At 43.8% G+C, this 20,788-nt stretch overlaps 1 protein-coding gene across 4 annotated transcripts in view; it reads left to right on the forward strand.

Annotated features, from left to right (window-relative positions):
* The window catches only part of FHIP1A (FHF complex subunit HOOK interacting protein 1A), a 270,913-nt gene that overhangs the window by 240,823 nt on the left and 9,302 nt on the right, over positions 1 to 20,788 (forward strand). For all 4 annotated transcript variants that reach the window (XM_063638266.1, XM_055276115.2, XM_063638267.1 and 1 more), the window contains 4 exons: positions 6,046 to 6,236; positions 8,938 to 10,071; positions 15,681 to 15,859; positions 16,209 to 16,347. In XM_063638266.1, the coding sequence (XP_063494336.1) occupies positions 6,046 to 6,236; positions 8,938 to 10,071; positions 15,681 to 15,859; positions 16,209 to 16,347 (1,643 nt within the window). The remainder of the gene's footprint in view (positions 1 to 6,045; positions 6,237 to 8,937; positions 10,072 to 15,680; positions 15,860 to 16,208; positions 16,348 to 20,788) is intronic.

A 20,788-nucleotide genomic window follows, 5' to 3' on the forward strand; every position in this document is an offset into this window, starting at 1 on the left:
AGCCTCTGTAACCACCATTCTACTCTCTACTTCCATGAGATTCACTTTTGTAGCTCCCGCGTATGACTGAGAACATGCGATATTTGTCTTTTTGTGCCTGGCTTATTTCTTTTTTTTTTAATTTTATTATTATTATACTTTAAGCTTTAGGGTACATGTGCACAACATGCAGGTTTGCTACATATGTATACATGTGCCATGTTGGTGTGCTGCACCCATTAACTGGTCATTTAGCATTAGGTGTATCTCCTAATGCTATCCCTCCCCGCTTTCCCCACCCCACAACAGTCCGCAGTGTGTGATGTTCCCCTTCCTGTGTCCAAGTGTTCTCATTGTTCAGTTCCCACCTATGAGTGAGAATATAGCAGTGTTTGGTTTTTTGTCCTTGTGATAGTTTGCTGAGAATGATGGTTTCCAGCTTCATCCATGTCCCTACAAAGGACGTGAACTCATCCTTTTTTATGGCTGCATAGTATTCCATGGTGTATATGATGTGTCACATTTTCTTAATCCAGTCTATCATTGATGGACATTTGGGTTGGTTCCAAGTCTTTGCTATTGTGAATAGTGCCACAGTAAACATACGTGTGCATGTGTCTTTATAGCAGCATGATTTATAATCCTTTAGGTATATACCCAGTAATGGGATTGCTGGGTCAAATGATATTTCTGGTTCTAGATCCTTGAGGAATCACCACACTGACTTCCACAATGGTTGACCTAGTTTACAGTCCCACCAACAGTGTAAAAGCATTCCTGTTTCTCCACATCCTCTCCAGCACCTGCTGTTTCCTGACTTTTTAATGATGGCCATTCTAACTGGTGTGAGATGGTATCTCATTGTGATTTTGATTTGCATTTCTCTGATGGCCAGTGATGATGAGCATTTTTTCATGTATTTCTTGGCTGCGTGAATGTCTTCTTTTGAGACGTGTCTGTTCATATCCTTTGCCCACTTTTTGATGGGGTTGTTTGTTTTTTCTTGTAAATTTGTTTGAGTTCTTTGTAGATCTGGATATTAGCCCTTTGTCAGATGAGCAGATTGCAAAAATTTTCTCCCATTTTGTAGGTTGCCTGTTCACTCTGAGGGTAGTTTCTTTGCTGTGCAGAAGCTGTTTAGTTTCATTAGACCCCATTTGTCAATTTTGGCTTTTGTTGCCATTGCTTTTGGTGTTTTAGACATGAAGTCCTTGCCTATGCCTATGTCCTGAATGGTATTGCCTAGGTTTTCTTCTAGGGTTTTTATGGTTTTAGGTCTAACATTTAACTCTTTAAGCCATGTTGAATTAATTTTTGTATAAGGTGTAAGGAAGGGATCCAGTTTCAGCTTTCTACATATGGCTAGCCAGTTTTCCCAGCACCATTTATTAAATAGGGAATCCTTTCCCCATTTCTTGTTTTTGTCAGGTTTGTCAAAGATCCGATGGTTGTAGATGTGTGGTATTATTTCTGAGGGCTCTGTTCTGTTCCATTGATCTATATCTCTGTTTTGGTACCAGTACCATGCTGTTTTGGTTACTGTAGCCTTGTAGTATAATTTGAAGTCAGGTAGCGTGATGCCTCCAGCTTTGTTCTTTTGGCTTAGGATTGACTTGGCGATGCGGGCTCTTTTTTGGTTCCATATGAACTTTTTTTTTTTTTTTTTTTTTTTTTGAGGCGGAGTCTCGCTCTGTCACCCAGGCTGGAGTGCAGTGGCGCAATCTCGGCTCACTGCAAGCTCCGCCTCCCGGGTTCACGCCATTCTCCTGCCTCAGCCTCCCGAGTAGCTGGGACTACAGGTGCCCGCCACCACGCCCGGCTAATTTTTTGTATTTTTAGTAGAGACGGGGTTTCACCGTGGTCTCGATCTCCTGACCTCGTGATCCACCTGCCTCGGCCTCCCAAAGTGCTGGGATTACAAGCGTGAGCCACCGCGCCCGGCCTCCATATGAACTTTAAAGTAGTTTTTTCCATTTCCGTGGAGAAAGTCATTGGTAGCTTGATGGGGATGGCATTGAATCTATAAATTACCTTGGGCAGTATGGCCATTAATCTAGAAGAAATGGATAAATTCCTCAACACATACATCCTCTCAAGACTAAACCAGGAAGAAGTTGAATCTCTGAATAGACCTATAACAGGCTCTGAAATTGAGGCAATAATCAATAGCTTACCAACAAAAAAAAGTCCAGGACCAGATGGATTCACAGCCGAATGCTACCAGAGGTACAAAGAGGAGCTGGTACCATTCCTTCTGAAACTATTCCAATCAATAGAAAAAGAGGGAATCCTCCCTAACTCATTTGATGAGGCCAGCATCATCCTGATACCAAAGCCTGGCAGAGACACAACCAAAAAAGAGAATTTTAGACCAATATCCTTGATGAACATCGATGCAAAACACCTCAGTAAAATACTGGCAAACCGAATCCAGCAGCACATCAAGAAGCTTATCCACCATGATCAAGTGGGCTTCATCCCTAGGATGCAAGGCTGGTTCAACATATGCAAATCAATAAATGTAATCCAGCATATAAATAGAACCAAAGACAAAAACCACATGATTATCTCAATAGATGCAGAAAAGGCCTTTGACAAAATTCAACAACCCTTCATGCTAAAAACTCTCAATAAATTAGGGATTGATGGGACATATCTCAAAATAATAAGAGCTGTCTATGACAAACCCACAGCCAATATCATACTGAATGGGCAAAAACTGGAAGCATTCCCTTTGAAAACGGGCACAAGATAGGGATGCCCTCTCTCACCACTCCTATTCAACATAGTGTTGGAAGTTCTGGCCAGGGCAATCAGGCAGGAGAAGGAAATAAAGAGAATTCAATTAGGAAAAGAGGAAGTCAAATTGTCCCTGTCTGCAGATGACATGATTGTATATCTAGAAAACCCCATCGTCTCAGCCCAAAATCTCCTTAAGCTGATAAGCAACTTCAACAAAGTCTCAGGATACAAAATCAATGTACAAAAATCACAAGCATTCTTATACACCAATAACAGACAAACAGAGAGCCAAATCATGAGTGAACTCCCATTCACAATTGCTTCAAAGAGAATAAAATACCTAGGAATCCAACTTATAAGGGATGTGAAGGACCTCTTCAAGGAGAACTACAAACCACTGCTCAATGAAATAAAAGGGGATGCAAACAAATGGAAGAACGTTCCATGCTCTTGGGTAGAAAGAATCAATATTGTGCCTGACTTATTTCACTTAACATAATGACCTCTGAGAACCACCATTCAGAATACCGGCGGGCTATTCATTTGAATAGACTCCTCATTTCCAGTTTCGTAGACTCTCCTTCAACCAATAGGGGATCTCCTTTGATTTGATTTATTCAGAAGAAAATTTTTAGTTTCTGCTGAAAGCATGTATTTGTAAAGTTGCAAATTCCCATTAAGTCTTTATTCTAATATAGTTTCAAGCTACCCACTGGTGATATTTGATAAATAGCTTTATTAGCTTTGATCCAGTGTTCCATTTTTAATACTTCAAACAAAGAATAAAAATCTATGAATATCAACTTAAATCATGAAATATGCTTAGTTTGAGCTGTAAGCAGTCATTGCTGTTCCAGCAGTATATAAAAGCATTGAAGCAGTTTATTTCTTAAATAATTAATGACCAAAATAAGGATACCATAAATCCTGTGTAATCTGAATTTCTCTAGGCCTCACCAGCCTATAGGAAGAGTTCACATCAATGGCTACAGGACAGATTTTCCCAGCTGTCACCCCAGCCACCTCATAGAAAACCTTGGACCCACCCCCAAACCCCCCACCCAACACAAAAAGTATCACCCATCACTTCTAGGGATCACCAAGTGAGAAATCTTTTTAGTTTATCTGTTTTTGTTTTTTTAGAGACAGGATCTCACTCTGTCCCCCAGGCTGGAGTGCAGTGGTGTAGTCATAGCACACTGCAGCCTCTGTGTCCTGGGCTCAAGTGATCCTCCCACCTCAGCCTCCCGACTAGCTGGGACTACAAGTACACGCCACTACACCCGGCTAACTTTTCTATGTTTTATAGAAACAGGATCTTGCTGTGTTGCTCAGGCTGGTTTTGAACTCTTGACCTGAAGCAGTCCTTCCACCTTAGCTTCCCAAAATGTTGTGATTGCAGGCATGAGGCACTGTACCCCATCCCCCAATAAGGAGTCTTACATTTATGCATGAACAAATCTCCCACCAGGGCTGCGACAGCAGCATCAGCCATGGTCCCCTCTCCTGCTCCAATCCCTTTTGTTGCTGCCGCCTTGCCTTCCCACCCCCCAACCCGCTGCCCCTGTTCCTGCTGTGCACCCTGGCGCCCTCCTGTGGTGCTAGAGCAGCATTGCCTTTCCTGGGTGCCCACTGGGGTCCAGCTATGCTTTGTTCACAGCTGGTGGGTTCACACAGACGTGCGAGAATGCTTCTCTCTCCTGTGTTATTTCTGGTTACCAGAGCATCTCTACTCACAGATATCCTTGTGGAAAAGAGCTCCTTTGTTTTCTGCCTGCAACATTCATTTTTCCTCATTGCTAAAGTCCCCAAAACTAAGCCAAGAATCGAACAGGCTTGCCCCCTGTTCCATACTTTCCTTTTTGTCCTTGTAACCTTCTACTTTCATGAAACTGCGCTTATGAAAACAGATGCCACCACATCAGACCTGCAGGGTGTGTCTGGTTCTTACTGATAGCAAGTTCAAAATACATATCTAACCATGGAGACAGGAGGAGGGGATGAGGACCGCCTTACCTAGATGGTTTGCTTTTTCTGAGGACTGAAGGTTAAGTGGCAAGTTTGCCATATCATACCTGGAAAGTATTATTAAAACCTTCAGTATCAAGTACCACACAGAGAATGGAATCTTTCTTCCCTCTCTGACTCTGGCTCTTGCAGTGGATCAGTTGTGAATATCAACTTAGGTTTTCCTCATTTGGATCAACAAGAGGTGTGGGAGATGGTTGAATGTTTACAGGCCTGAAGACGTCCTGAAAGTCGTACTTTTTACCTTTTTTTTATGAAAACCTGAATCTTAGCTTGTTTTTCTCTGCACTGCTTCTTTCTCAAATGCCGAATACAGCAGCAAACACATTCTGGCTGATTGAAAGGTTGTGATCATTCACATAAGGGCTTGGGCTCATCTGTAATTGGCTCCTGCACACATATGTGATGCTTGGCTCTGGCTCTAAGTTCTTTATCCCATTTGCTCCATTTTTGTTTAAATAAGCGGTATGTTTTTTCCCCCGTTAAGAAAGTAAGTCATTTAAATACATTTTATTCTAACTATGAAGCCCACTGATGTGCTCCAGGTGTGTCAGAAATGGTTGCTCAGGTATTCTTGTCCCCAGGTTCAAAATGATACTAAGATGCTTTTGATCACCAACCAAAAGTGTTTTGTGTGAAATGGGTCCCAGTGATCCTCAATGAGTCATTTTCCATTATATTTTCTCCTGGTCACCCGTGAGAACATAAGAAAAGGTTTACACTATGGAGTGGTTGTTTGCTGCTGCCATAAAGTGCCTGCGATGAGCCAGAGTTTCTGGGATTATAAGAGAAATGATTGAAGCAGCTCCTTGCTGTGGTAGTACATTATATTCAGGAGGTAGACACCGAAGTAATTGTGATACAAGATAATAGTGCTTAATAGAGGCCCATGAGCATAGTGGAGGGAGGGATTAGCTCCCTCTCAAGGAAGGTGACACTGAAGCTGGACTTTGTAGAATGAAAGTCATTGGTCAGGCAGAGAAAAGGGGAAAGCACAGGCCAGGTAAAGGTGACAGTGGGCACAAAGGCATGGAGTTGAAGAGGGATCGTTTAAGAGATGAGGAAGTTCCTGCAGACTGAATTATAAAGAACATAAAGTGCTTTGCAAAGAGGTTGTTCTTTCAGAAGAAATTAAGCTAGGGAGTGAACCCTGGTGGCTGGTGAGATGATCAGTTGAGAGCTGGGAGAGGATGAGTCTGCCCCTGGCCACAAGGAGTCTCTGTTATGGTTTAGTTAGTCTCAGTAATGGTTCAAGACATTGCAGAGACCAAATGCTGGCTCTTTTTGTCATTCTAGGTATCTGATCCCCTGCAATCACATGATGCTGAGTCAGAGGTGGGCTGTGAAGGAGAGAGACTGTTACTCCGTTTCTGCGGCCAAGCTGCTCGCCTTGACTCCTGTCTGCTGCTCCAGTGGGATCACTCTGACGCTGGGGAACCAAGAGAGGGATTATATTCTCTGGTCAAAGTGTATGCATGACACTTCAGGTAGGAACTCGCTAGTGATGATCTTTAAACAAAAGGATGCCAATTCCATCTCGCCTTGGGATATGTGTCCCTTTGGGTAGACAGGGAATTATGTGGTGGGTCCCCTTTCTCTTATGAATGACTAGTTAGGATCCTTTTCTGCTTTGTAAGGAGTTATGGACACGTCGTAATCAGTGTTCACTGACGTGCCCAGACGTTACATAGTGTTGCCAGATCTTTATTTTACATGGACTTTCTAGTGGGATCCTCAGAGTCAAAATGTGAAAACGTGTGCTAGCATGTCTTTGGAAACAAGACAGGGGTGTGAGAGGTGTGGAGATGGCTATTGCTGAGACAGAATCAGCCCTTATTTTAATTTCTAAAATGAGCCACTTATAGAAATCTGTCATAAGGATTTACATATTATTATAGATCACTAAAAAACTTGAAATTTGTGATATGACAGCAAAATTGCTTGCATTTGATTGACCTAATGAGGAAGGCTGCCATAAATACTTTACAGGAGTTATGATACGCAGTGCTATTTGCCAGCTACAGTTCACCTCATACAAGCAAAACTGAAATGGCCAGCTCTGTCAACCTTGGCGCTCTGGCAGGCAGCTGGAGCAAGGGGGCATTTGTGTATCTTTGATGGTCATATGGCTGTTTCAATTCAGGAACATTCTGCATGTCCTGTGACCACTAGGAAATGCCCAGTCCTGGTGTTGAGTCGAGTGTTTCCAGTTTGTATTCTGATATCCACCCCAACAATGTCATTCTGTCCACCCAGCTATAATTTTCTTAGATAAAGTGTATTTAAAAGCTGGGTTACTTGACTAAGAAAATGTCAGTATGTTTGATATTAATGTAATTTGTAGAAATTAAGGTTGTCTTACGGATTCTTGGTCTTTATATAAAGATGCATGGAAATTAGCAATTTATGTAATTTAACTGTATTTTCCTATTAGGCAAATTAGTATGGATATCTTATATTTTCATACCTAAAAGTTATTTTTTTAAAACATATTTAAAAATTGATGTCTTTCTAAATTTACTATGAAAGTTTTTTTAAGAATGATTCTGTGGCTAACCTTGCCTCAGAATTCAAAATTCAAGTTAAACCTATGATCCTCCATAACTTGCCAACTTCTTTCCCTGTGTGATCACTTTTAATGCTTTGAAGAAGGTAGTATTCTCATTTTACAGATGAATAAACAAACTCAAAGAGAGGAATTGACTTGTTCATGGTTATACAGCTAAGTAGGTTCTCTGGTTCCAGATTCCATGTTCTTTCCACTCTCCTGCCTCTGGGGTTGCCTTACAGCAGATAAATGCCCTAATGGATGGGTGGTGACATAGCTAGCTAGCTAGCCAGAGTAATTACTGTCCAGGGGTAAATAATTTGCCTAAGAAAGTAGCAGAGCCAAGACTGAGGTTCTGCATCTTGGTTCTATGTCTTGGTTCTACTACTTTCTTGGGCAAATTACTTAAGTTTTCTAAACTTTTTTTCTTATCTGTAAAATAGTACCTACTTGAAAGGGTTATTCTCAGGAAAGCAAGTGAAGACATGTAAAGCTCTTAGAAGACTGCCTGGTATATAGTAAGTGCGCAATAAATACTGCTAGTAGTAGTATTTGATGTCTTTTTACATAACATAGATAAGAGATAAACACTAACGTTTTAGCTTAGCAGTAGAGCTATAAAATATGGATTATGTCTACCCTAATGCCCTGGAAGTGGGTATCCTTAAAGGCTCAATTCTGACCCAGTCTGGTAGAGATTTAGAGCATGAAGAGAACGTGAGGCTTGCAAAGATGTGGCACTGACGTAAGAATGGAGGTTGGTGTGAAATTGCCTGTGCTTGAACTGTCGCTCTTCCACAATTTGGGTTGGGTGTTCTTTCATCTCTGAGCCTCAATTTCTTTATCTGAAAATGGAGAAAATAATATCTACCATATAGGATCACTGGGAGAATTAACTTAGATAGCATTGATAAAGCACCTGCAGCATACTAGATGTTTAAGAAATGATAGACTATATATTTTTCCCTCAGTCTTTTTCTTTTGAGGGAAAATGTAAACTCATAGGAAGATATTTTCGCAGCTATTTCAGTAGTGAAGTTGGAACTTTTAACATCAAAGGCAGTCATGGTAACATAAGCAGCATTCTTAGGTTAAAATGACTTTTGTAGTGAATATGATTTTACTCTAAGAGACCATTTGATAATATCAACATCCCTGATAGTCCCCAGGAAGACAGAATGAGTTAATAGTCTTTTCTAAAAACCCAGGATTTTTCTACAAAAAGTCTGGTTCTCAAATTCATGGATTACCAGCCTTCCACTTTATATTCAAAGTAAAAAACTTTAAGGTTATTACTCTGTGGCAGGTATTACCTAATTTAATCCTCTCAACAACCTGAGAGATTGCTATCATCAGCTCTTCTTTCTCTAATGACTCATACCAGATAATAGCTTTCCATTGGCTATAGCCACTATCTGACTGGCTATATTGGTTTTCTATCTTCCGTGAGGGTAGAGTTTCTATTATTAATCTTTCCTTCTTACAATCTAACCATATTATTCAGAGGTCATTTTAATCAGACATAATTAGACCCAAAGTAGCTGGCAAGACACAGTCTTAGCCCAAATGGGTCACACCCCCATCCACTACCTTTGTCCCCACACCTCCCTTGTTCTAACTGGCCTCTGCCTCCTGTGCAGGGCCTGTGGAGCAGCCATTCCCCGAAGCATTCTCCCAGTCAGCCTGCATTGTGGAGTATGGGAAAGCCCTGGACATCAGCTACCTGCAGTACCTGTGGGAGGCCCACACCAATATCCTCCGCTGCATGAGGGACTGCCGTGTCTGGTCCGCCCTGTATGATGGTGACTCCCCCGACCCTGAGATGTTTCTCCAGAGTCTGATGGAGGAGGGCAGTGTGAGCTCGGCCTGCCCTGTGTTTGGGCTCCCGCAACAACTCCCCAGGAAGACGGGACCTCAGCTGTCTCCCAGAAAGGACAAGAGCCAGACAGAGCTGGAATGGGATGACAGCTATGACACTGGAATCTCCTCAGGGGCTGACGTGGGCTCCCCAGGGCCTTATGACAATCTGGAAGTTTCAGGCTCCCCGGCACCCATCGATCCCCCCAAGCACATCCAGGAGATGAAGAAGAATGCCCTCCTGCTCTTCAAAGGGTCCTACATAGAAGAGTCAGACTTTCAGGATGATGTGATGGTGTACAGGCTGTGTGCTGAGAAGGACTCTGAGGACGTGAAGGATTCTCAGGAGGAAGCTGCTAGGCCACCAGCTGAAGCCCAGGCTGAAGTTCAGAGTGTCCCCATCAACAACGGCCCCCTCCTTAGCACCCAGCCAGAGACAGATTCAGAGGAGTGCAATAGGGACAATTCAGACCCGTTTCACAGTGTGCCCATGGAGCCAAAGCAAGAGAGGGAACCTGAAGCAGCCCCAGAATCCAACTCAGAGTTAGCATCCCCTGCCCCTGAGGCAGAGCACAGCTCTAACCTGACAGCCGCCAACCTGGAGAGCGAGGATCTCATTGCCCAGTATGACCAAATCATTAAAGAGCTGGATTCCGGCGCCGAGGGCTTGATGGAACAGAATTACCCCACACCTGATCCCTTGCTTCTCACTAAGGAGGAAGAAGGGAAGGAAGAAGAGAGCAAAGGAGAAAAGGAGGAGGAGGGGAAGAAGGAGCTAGAAGATAAGGAGGATGACTTTGACTCTTTTATAGCGGAGACGCCTGCTGTAGAGACTGTGCCTTCCCCATTTGTCGGGAGAGATGAGGCTGCCTTTGCCAGTCACCATCCCGTGAGGACTCAAAGCATCCCATTCACAGGTGACCATCTTAAATTGCTTTGTGGTTTCTGCTTTTGAAAGTACTTGTATGTATTGGAACAGGAAAGGAAGATAGGAAAAGGTAAGGGATATTATCAGTTTGTCTAACAGAGGGCTGCAAATATTTTTGTAAAGACTAAGGAGGGGTGGCTTTATTTTTATTTTGCCATTCTTGCAATGATTATCTTATTTATTTCTCAAGCTAGGGGTTAGATTTTATTACTTAGTAACTTCTTTTGATATGTCAGTGTTAAAATAGTAGGGCTGATTAAACCACACAAGAATCCAGACTTCTTATTTAATGACTTCATTTATTCTAGTGTAACTAACTTATTTTTCTCCTTAGCACTTATTTACATTTATTTTTAACAAATGACTGTCTCCCCCAGTAGAATGTATACTCTGTGAGGGTGGAGCTCTTTCCCTAGCACTGGAAGAGTGAACAGAGCACAGAATAGGTGCTCAGAGTCCTTGTTGGGTGACAGTAGCTGTGCACACATCAGAGGCATTGGGGTTAGCTGTGCCTTTGCCTGGGAGCTCATTTCAGAGAATTACAAAATCTTTAGCCAGAAATAAGTGGAATGGACCCACATCAACTAACAGCTCTTTGAAAGAGTGGGTGTGTTCAATGATACACCACCAGCCACAGGTAGAAATCTTGCAAGAGGTAAAGGGATAGGATAGGACTTAAAGATAGGCAGATTAGGGTGAGGAATTATGATAGAAAACATCATTAAATATTAGCCAACAAAATCTGCATTTACAACTCATGGTGCAGAGGGAATCGCCATAGATGAGAGGGCTCACTAAGCTCAGGGAAGGCCAGGGTGGGACCACTGGATGGTGTTCAGGTAGCAAGGAGAAGGGCTGGAAGATAGTAGCAACAGAGGGTGACAGTGGCCTTGGAGCCAGGCCAGGGATTGAGTCCTGGCTCTAGCATTTAGCAGCATGTGGCCTTAGCATCCCAGGCCCTCCATTTGCTCCTGTGAGGACTGAATGAGATACTGGGAGGTCATTATTCATTTTATGACAGGTAGCACCCAGGAGAAGCCTGGTGAGGAGGGACTGTACTCCTACCTCTTGGAGTAACCCAAAATAGATGAAAACAGATTGCCTTCCGGTCCAGCCAGCCAAGTAGGCTCATGTGATTTCAAGGAGCTCTTCCAGCCTCTTTCTCCAATATTTATTCATCTATTTACTGAAGCCTGAAGATTTGTATATACAGGAAGAAAGCTTTTAATTCCACAATTAAAGGCTTGCGGTTCTAGTTGAGATAACATTTCAGTGTGAATGAGTTTTAATTAAAATTCAATCAGTCAGTCAATCATAAGTAAAATGGATTAGATAATCTCACTTTTCCCAGTTGATAAGGGGGACAGGGAAGGGGGAGCTGGAAGAGTTCACTTGGAGGGAAAAGGGCAGCAGTAACTTAGCATGTCACAGCTTGCCTTCTCGTAGGACATCTGGGCTACCCATGGCCATGAATATTATTCTTTAGAATGGCAGCTTTCTTACAGAGGAGCTTCATTCCTGGGAAATGTGTAAATAGAAGAAAGAAAGTATAGCTCAGGGCAAGGAAAAAAAAGCTAATCCAACACCTTATTAAATAACATCAGTATTTTACATATAATACACCTGAGAACTGACAAAACATACTGCAGGCTCTTTGATACATACAGGTAATTGCCACTAAAACCTTCCTTTTTCCTCTTTTGAACCTTGTACACAGCTTTAGGAAACATTTCTCTTTCCATGTATGTGTGCTTTATAGTTTCCAAACTTCTGAGTGTGTTCTGTAGCATTAGGCTTAACATCTTCTCTCCAGGGCATCTGATTTCCACTGAAATGAGTTCACTTCCCAGCAAAATCAAAGCATTCTATTTGTCTAATTTTATTTATTCATGTGTTCAGCAATCTTTTATTGATCCCCTGATGTTTGGCAGGTTCTGTGCTAGGAAATAAGGACACAACATTAAAGGAATTCACAGACTTTCAGAGGAGACCCCAACAAAGTAGTGTACTCTCTTAGTGAGAAATGCATGATTAGTTGTCATATGCCAAGACCAGTGGGAACCCAGTGAGGGGAGTGGGAATGGCCTCACAGAGGAGGGGCGTGGACAGTGCAGGGGAGTCCCCAGGTGAAAGCAGGTGAGAATGATAGTCCAGGCAGAGGAGACAGCAGGAGGGGACTGAAGAGCCTGCCAGCCTGTGGGATATGACCGCATGGGGTGGGGAGGTGAGAGAGAAGGGCAGAAAGCTTGGTTGGTGCCAGCTTATGGAGAGCCTTTGGGCCAAGCTGAGGAATGGAAACCTTGTGCCCTGGCACTGAAGAAGCCCCTGGAGTTTAAAGTTGAGGAATGATGTGACTGGATCTGAAAAGGCCAGCTTTGGTAGGAGTGTGGGGAGAGCACTGGAGTGGGGAGAGGTTGGTGCCAGGAAAAACAAGTGACACACCCTTATTGCCGTGTCAGAATTCAGAAGGTGCCAGTGCTTTTATCTAGTAATTCTGTTTCTAGGAATGTCCTCAGAGCTGTATTCACACTGTGTGCTGAGGTGTACATACAAGGATGTTCATTGCAGCATTGTTTAGAATAGAAAAAGACTGGAAACAACCCAAATGCCCACCAGTAGGAGACTGACTTGCTTGTGCAACACCCTAGCAATCTAATATTTTGTGGTCTTGAGATGAGACAGCTCTGTATGTGTTGACACGAGGTGTGGTCTCCAGGGTGTATTGTTAAAAATACTAGGTCTTTCTCTGTCTCTCTCTCTCTCTCCCCCTCCCTCTCTCTCCTTGGCAGGCAAGATAATGTGTTGGGTAAGAGCACTGGAACAGGTGGTATGAATTAAAATTCTATTATTCACAAGCTGGGTTCACTTAGCATTCTGCCTCCTCTTTAAATGGGGATAAATAATAAATATACTTCCTAGGGTTGTTTTGAATCTTGAGTGAGTTGATACATGAAAAGTGCTTAGCACATTGCCTGGCAGGTAGGATGTTATTAATAAATGTTTTCAATAATAATTAAATTAAATCTCTATTCACATAGAAATGCTGTTGCTGGAGTCCAGACCGGAGATGAGACTGACCTCAGGCAGTGGAGCAGGGGAGGTGGAGCTTCAGGTCTACATCAGAGATATGTCCAGGGTAGAATTTGCCGAGGGAGGCACAGAATCAATGGCCGCTCCATTCTTGGACAGGGGAAGTGCAGGAAGAGGGTGCAGGCTCGAGGGAGGCAGGGGAACAGGGGAGAGTGGTGAGTGGATGACAGGAGGGGCAGTGGAGATAGTCTCAGTGATTTTGAAGAACGTAATACTTTGTGAGGCGGGGAGTCTATCTGTCCTCTTAGGAGATGTGGGAAGAAAATAAAACTGCCGTCCTCCAGAAACACCTGCGGCTTCCTGAATTGTGCTGAGCCTTTTGATTTTCAGCTGCTTACCAGATCCCCCTCACACTTTTTGTTAAGCAGGGTTTTTTTTTTTTTTTTGGTGCTAGAAACTAAGAATAAAGTAGGAATTTGAAAGTTTTAATACATTTTTAATTGCACATGCCCAAGGAGTGATGAGTCATTTCATTAGCAGATGCTAATTATAATGTCAAAGTGGACTCCATTTGTATCATTACAGTCTACTGGCCTTGACCTAATGATATTCCGTCATTCACATAGGTCAGTGATGACATGATCTTCCTCTCCACAGGGCATGGGATTCAAGCTCATGTGCCCCCCCCACCTCATCCCTTATAGTAGTGATGTCCTGTGGATGGTCTCCCCTGGTCACTGCATGGTCAGCAGTTTAGAGTTTGTATGATGGCTAGATGTGGCCAGTCACAGTCTGGGACTGGGGAAGAGAAGCTGAGGGATCATTTTAGGGTCATATGTTTTACAGAAGACTCTGCCCACCTAAGTATGTCTTAATTCACCTGCTTTTGCTCCATCTGGAAGGAAATGCATGCTAAGCCAGGGACTGCAGGGGAGCAGGTGAGAGGAAGCTGAGGACAGCAGCCTTCCCCCTCTAGATCTACCTTGAAGGCCGAATTGTGCTGCGATGCCTTAAGAGTTACCACTGACATTTCTGGGGTTCTTTATGGGAAAACCATTAGTTGCTTTCAAACTGGGGTCCCTATCCAGAGTTTCCAAATGTGTTTGGCAAGTCTCCCAGTTGTTTGTAAGCATCTCCAAAGAGTCTCTATCTGAAGAGTTCATTGACCTCTTATGTCATGGAAAGTGACTAAAGACCTTTGCCTCCCGTCCCAAGGATGGGGAAGTTGAGGCTAAATGCCATACGTGAGGGGATGGTGCCTCTTGTGTTGAGATCCCTTAGAGACATCCTTAGTGTTCCTGGAGACAGGGATATTGCAGTTACCCTGTTCCTCCCCTGTGTGGTAAAGGTTTCGGTTTGGTGTTCCCATTCCACACACACAGCTTCTGTTCCTTGCAAAGGGTTTTACTCTCTTATGCTACCAGGGCTTCTGAATGAAGCATCTTGTGATGAAGTATGTTTTTGTTACACTCGTATTAATGTTGGTGACATCTTCATAAGGCATGGCTTATTTATCAAGGGATGTGTGCTTTCGTTATAAACATGCCACGGTTTAGTAGCATCATCAATAGCTCCACCAAGGGAAATGCAAAATTCTCATTGATTGTGTTTAACAGAACACTTTTATGGTAAAAATTTAAAGTATCTTCAAGTAAGTTTATTAATGCCAGATTTATTTTTGGTTTTCCCTGCCCTCAATGAACTCAAAGCATATTAATTTTCTAGTGACCCAAAGTAGCAGAAACTTCTTTTTGCCTATTTTTTCTTAACGGACCACTTTTGTATGACTAATTTTTTTAACTGCTTTTTTTAAATGACTGCTTTTGTAGTCATACGGATTTTCTTTTTTAAGAAATCTATGACATGCCGAACTGTATCTCCCAAAACTGACACCCTTTTCTCTCTCCTCTGAAAATCCAGATGTGGTTACGAGTTGCCAAGGCTACTAAGGTTATAAGCAGGGGCTCCTCCACCTCTCACCTATTTTTTTTATTGTTCCACATTACGACACTTGACAAAACCAAATTTTTCTCAGTGTGCTTGTTCAGGATAGGCAACCCCTGTTCACAGTGTTGCTGTTTGATAAACATAGTTTGTGCGTTTTTGGTGTTCTTTACAGAGATTTTTCATTACTAAGACTTTTAATGGCCCCTGGTGCTTACATGAAACCCTACCATCCATACAGTCCGTGCATCGTGAGATGATGGCTGTCATGTTTTAAGCATTGGCAGCCCCAAGAAATACAGGAATGATATAGAAAAGCATATTTTAATTTTAAAAAGTTAAATTTTTTTTCGAGGTCTGTGATAATTTTAATAAGTATCAAAACTGCTCAGGGAGTCAAAATGTCAGTAGCCATGCCTATTTTTCTGTTTTCTTTTTGCCGTGGTGGTTTGTTTTCTGTTTTGGTCTCGAGGCAGGAGAAAACGCGGCCGTATTTGCTGTGTCTGGCTTGCACCTGTGGGCCCGTAGTGGTTTGGGAGATGTGGCACTGATGCTTCTGCAGTTGTCAGGGAAAGGCATCCCTGTGAGCTCAGCCAGCCCTGAAGCCTTGTGTTCTTCCTGCAGGCCCATTCATCAGCGTAGTCCTGTCAAAGCTGGAGAACATGCTGGAGAACTCTTTACATGTTAATTTGCTGCTTATTGGGATCATTACTCAGCTAGCCAGCTACCCCCAGCCACTCCTGCGTTCCTTTCTGCTCAACACCAACATGGTCTTCCAGCCAAGTGTCCGCTCTCTCTATCAGGTATGTTAGCTGAACCCACATCCACACCTGTTGATTTTGTGGGTGCTAATTTGTAGGGCATCTCTTTCTCTTTATTTTGTTTTTCAAAAATTCCTCTGCTCTAATTCATTTGCTTTCCTTCCCTGTCCTATTAAGCTCACTGTGTAGATTATTCTAGACAAACTGTAGAGCTTCATTTAGTTTGATGTTTTGACGGTGCCCTACGCAGAACACCCAGGCCGTTAAAAATGAGCAAATGTCTAACATCATAATAGTTCCCATAAGGAGGGTGATACCTGCAAGATATATTGATAACTGGGAGTGGAATTTCATGGTGAGGCATTAACATCAGTAATGCTGTTTTTGACAGGTCCTCGCATCTGTGAAAAACAAGATTGAACAGTTTGCTTCTGTGGAGAGAGACTTCCCAGGACTCCTCATTCAAGCCCAGCAATACCTGCTCTTCCGTGTGGACATGTCTGATATGACCCCTGCGGCACTAACCAAAGGTAAGCCAGGTTTCTCCACCGCACCCCTCCTTAAATTCCTCCTCCACGTCCCTAGCCTACTAGCCTCAGTTCACAGATGCTGCACTGGCTTCTGGATCCTAGAAGCATTCAGAGATATTTTCATTTTTATGCAACAGGGAGGAACCACCTCTTAGCATTCTTAAACCTAAAGAAAGGTCTGCCTTGCTCATACCTGGCTTGTTTCCTCTGTGGAAGGTCTAGAAGGGATTTTGTTTTTTTAACTGAGAGTGGTGCCTGCAAGGAGCTGACGTGTAGGATATTGTCAGGCTAGAATAAATCACACGGCACACATGGGTCAGAAAGAGGCATTGTATGCACTCTCCGAGTCATTTTTTTGGGCAGCCTGTCCTGAGGAGGGCATGTGTTCTCTTTATTATGTTTTCAGAGGCTCTTGGGCCATAAATAAGTGTGCTTTAGGGCCCTAGGAGGTAAAACAAAAAACAAAACAAAAAAAACGGTTTGGACTGGGAGAAGTAAAGTTTGTGCTCAGCCTAAAATCTCTGAGAGTGCCTTTTTATGGGCTCTAGAGGAGGTGTTAGGCTAGGGTCCTGGCAGAGTGAGGAGTGGAGGCAGGGGCATGGGTCGGTGCTAGTAGGAGCACTGAGGATGGCTGGCCAGGCCCCCGAGCACCACTGCTGCTTTACCTTATTTAAGCTCTGGTTGGACTGATTTGCTGACCATTGTCCCCTGAGCTGTCACTTAGGCCTTGGTAGGAGCAAAGTAGGAATGCCCCATATTGCACTGGCTTTTACTTTTCCATAGACCAATCAGGCTTCTTTGTGGCAGATGAACAATGGAGAGAGTAAGGCTCTCAGTCCTGGGCCAAAGGCAAGTGATCAGAAACAAGATTGGCAGTGAGCAGCAGAAATGAAACTCAGGGCAATTGTTCCACCTTTCAAAGCAGCTGAAAAGAACCCAGAACTCTGAAGGCCTGATGCTGCCCCTGTGCAGCTATTTGATCTTGGTCGCTTTACCTCACAGGCCCAATGTCCCTTGACTTTTAAATGAAGGATTTGTTCTCCATCTCTTAGGTGCTTTCTAGCTGAAGCCAGAACTTGGGTTGCGATGAGTCCTTAGGGTACTGCAAGGTAGGGTTTGAAAGAAAGGTAGGCCATGTACCACTGGTAAAGTGAGGAGTCGGGCTTTGAGAAGAGCAGGCAAAGGCATTCATGGAGGGAAAGAAGCCTGGCATCTCCGTGGGAAGGTGGACTTCGGGTGCCGTGTGGCCTCCTTAGACAGATGGGTGGTCAGTGCGTGAGCTGTGTTCCTCCTGAACAGGGCGCATGCTGCTGCCACCCACCCTGCGAGAGAAGGTGCACCAATTACCAGTATAATAAACCACTGCGAAAACTCATTGGCTTAACACAAGGCCATTAATGATTGCTTATGAATCTGTGTGGTCATCTGGGTGTTTTGCTGATCTGGGCCAGGCAGATTTTGCCTGGACTCGCTTGTGTGTCTGCCATCAGTGGGTGGCTGGATGTCTAGGATGGCCTCACTCACATCTGTGGCTGTGGCTGGAGTGATGGGGGTGATGGGGGTGTTTCTCACCATCCAGCAGATTAGCCCAGGCTGGTCCATGTCACAGTTAATAGGGCTCCAAGAGTGAGAGCAGAAGCATAGAAAATCTTGTGAGGCTCAGACTCAGCTCACGTAAGGTCCATTCTGCAGCATTCTGTTAGCCAAAGCAAGACAGAGGGCCAGTGCGGATTGAAGAATGGAGCAAACACCCCACCTCTTGATGGGAAGAGCTGCAACAAGTTGTGGGCATTCTGCAGTCTCCTAGACAAGGCCTGGTCTTCACTGTATTTTACAGTTGATAAGGTGCTTTCTCAGGCGGTCAATTTTCATTATCAAACAGCACTCTGAAAAGGGCAAAAAAGGTACCATTAGCTTCATTTTCATTAAGGAAGCCAAAATTAGAGGTCCAGGGTATTCAGCCAGGATCATGAAACTCAAGTGCCTCAGCCCAAGTGCCTTAGCTAATTCAAGGAGACGAGTGTACACACTGACCAACCTGGATATACTGAGGTACACTAGATACTCAGGGTACACTGAGCCTTAACCCCCACATTCAGGGAAAGGGTCGGGGTCACTCACACCTTGGGCTTGTCCTGGTTTCAGAGTGTCTGGAGGCCATGATTGCAAAATATGTGCCCGGGGAACTTGTTCTCACTGCCTAAGGTTGTCAGATTAGTTAGCTGGGTTTCATGCTCCTTAAGTAAGGTCTGTGACACTCCAGGGCTCTGACCTGTAAGAATCTTCTCTCTGGATATAACATTTTTCTTTTACTTGAGTTTTTTTAGATTAACTTTCCCAGGTTAGCCAAGTCATACTCTTCCCCCACTTAAAGCATCTTTAACTGACAGAATGAGAGTTTCCTGTCCCCTTGTACAAAGCTGACTTCTGAAGCATTTACTGTGACATGATTTCCTGTAAATGAGTCAAATCTGGGAGGCCTGTTCTCACTGGGATACAGAGCAATTTACAATGAACAATTATGGTAATGGGCCAAATATTTGGGTTTCCAAGTGTCTGTGTGCTCTGCCCTTTGCCTAATGCTGCTGCCAGGGAGATGAACACGTAACATATCTCTCTCCTCACTTCTGAAATCTTCCCAGTATTAGTCTTGAAAACCTTCTGTTGCAGCTTTTCAGACCCAGAGCAACATTTCAGAAGCCATTCCTAATTCTGACATTTATTTATACTTACCTCTGCCCTGCCTTTTTCTTCAGGTGCTCGTGCATGCTTGTTGGACCCTTTTATGAGGGGCGTAACTCAGGCGCCTGCAGCCAGAGCTGCTCCATCATGCAGGCCCTGCATTCCCTTCACCTCCTGGCAGCCCCGGTGAAAAACGAGCCTCCTCACTAATGCTTCCAACAGCAGTAAAAGTCTATGTGGCTGCTGCTCCAGAGCAAGCGGCGTCCTGTTCCCAGTTCCACATTATTATTCTTGAGGCTGTTGGTCTCTGAGATTCAGCCACTTGCCATGCCTTTCTCTTTCGACTCAAATACTTTCCAAACCATAGAGTAACAGTTCACTGTATTTACTTATATTCAGAGCCCTTTTACTGGGCACTGACTGTAGAAGGGAGATCAGGTAGGTAATGTCCCAAGTTTACAGAGATGGAAACAGACATTTTATGATGAGCTGGTGGCCAGGTAGGGACCATAACTCGGGTCTGCTTGCTTTTGAATGGAGAATTTGATGGTGCTTGGTGACACACTGAAAGGCCAAGACCCCGGAGGGGAGCCCGGGTCAATGTGCTACCGCCGCTGATGGAATCGTGCTATGGATCTCCCAGCCAGCCCCTGGTCTCCCTCTCTGGGTGTTCTCCTGCCTTCATTAGTGAAGACAGTTCTGATTCTTGGATTCATACTGGGTAAATGAGCCTTAGCAATGACACTTTTTATTCACAGATCAAGCTAGACAAATGAGTCACAAAACCCCTTTTTAGGGGAGAAGAGAATGAATGAATTTGAAGGAGAATGGGGGAGAGGAATATGAGCAGCTGCAGGGAGAATGAGGAGTAGGGAAGACTGATGAGATCAGTTCCTTCACTCATTTATTCAGCAAATGTTTATTAGCTTCTATGAGTACAGAAGTGTGTTAGGGGTTGCTAAAGACATGTTATCAGATAGGGCTCAGCCCTGAGAAAGGTTGGAGTCTAGTAGAGGTGATAAGACATAAACAATGTGAGGCTGAAGGGCGATGCAGGCCTTAGTTGGTCAATAACATGGAGAAGAGGCTAGAATGAGACTGTTTGGGTAGAGGGCAGAGGAAGGCATAAAGACCATAGGAATGACTTCTGGGGGCAGGAAACTGGAAATTCATTGTGAAGTTAGTGGCAACTGTACTGATGAGGATGATGTGGTAGCTGACACCCATTCAGAGGTCACTGTGTACTTTATACCTATTGACTCATTTAATTTTTATAACAACTCTATGAATAGCTTTTGACAGGTGAGGAAATAGAAGTACAGAGAGGTAAAGCAACTTGCCTGAAGTCAGCCAGCGAGTGGCAGACTCTGTGGTCTTAACCACTGTGCTAATTAATAATGCCTCTAAGGCTAGTAAGATTTAGGTGAGCAGAGAATGGGGCAGGGAATTCTAGGTGGAGGAACAAGCATGAACAGTGCAGGTCTCGGTCTGGGAGTAGGTCCACGGTGTCCCAGTCCCCATTGGAATGCAGGCCAGCTTCCTTTGTGAGCTTTGCTGGGTGCTTTGGAGAGTGACAGGTCCTGAGCTAGGGTTGGGGATGAGAAGGGGTGCTCTCCAAGGTTGACATGTACCTCAGTGACATCAACACTTTTGTGCTCACTCTGTTGCTGGGGCATGAATTTCTGCTGAAAGGTAGCAGAAGACAGATTCTCAGTTCTTTATGGCATTAAAGCTGTGATAAGCCTTAATCTAAAAGGAT

Source organism: Symphalangus syndactylus, chromosome 4 (assembly GCF_028878055.3).
Source record: "Symphalangus syndactylus isolate Jambi chromosome 4, NHGRI_mSymSyn1-v2.1_pri, whole genome shotgun sequence".
Taxonomy (NCBI): domain Eukaryota; kingdom Metazoa; phylum Chordata; class Mammalia; order Primates; family Hylobatidae; genus Symphalangus; species Symphalangus syndactylus.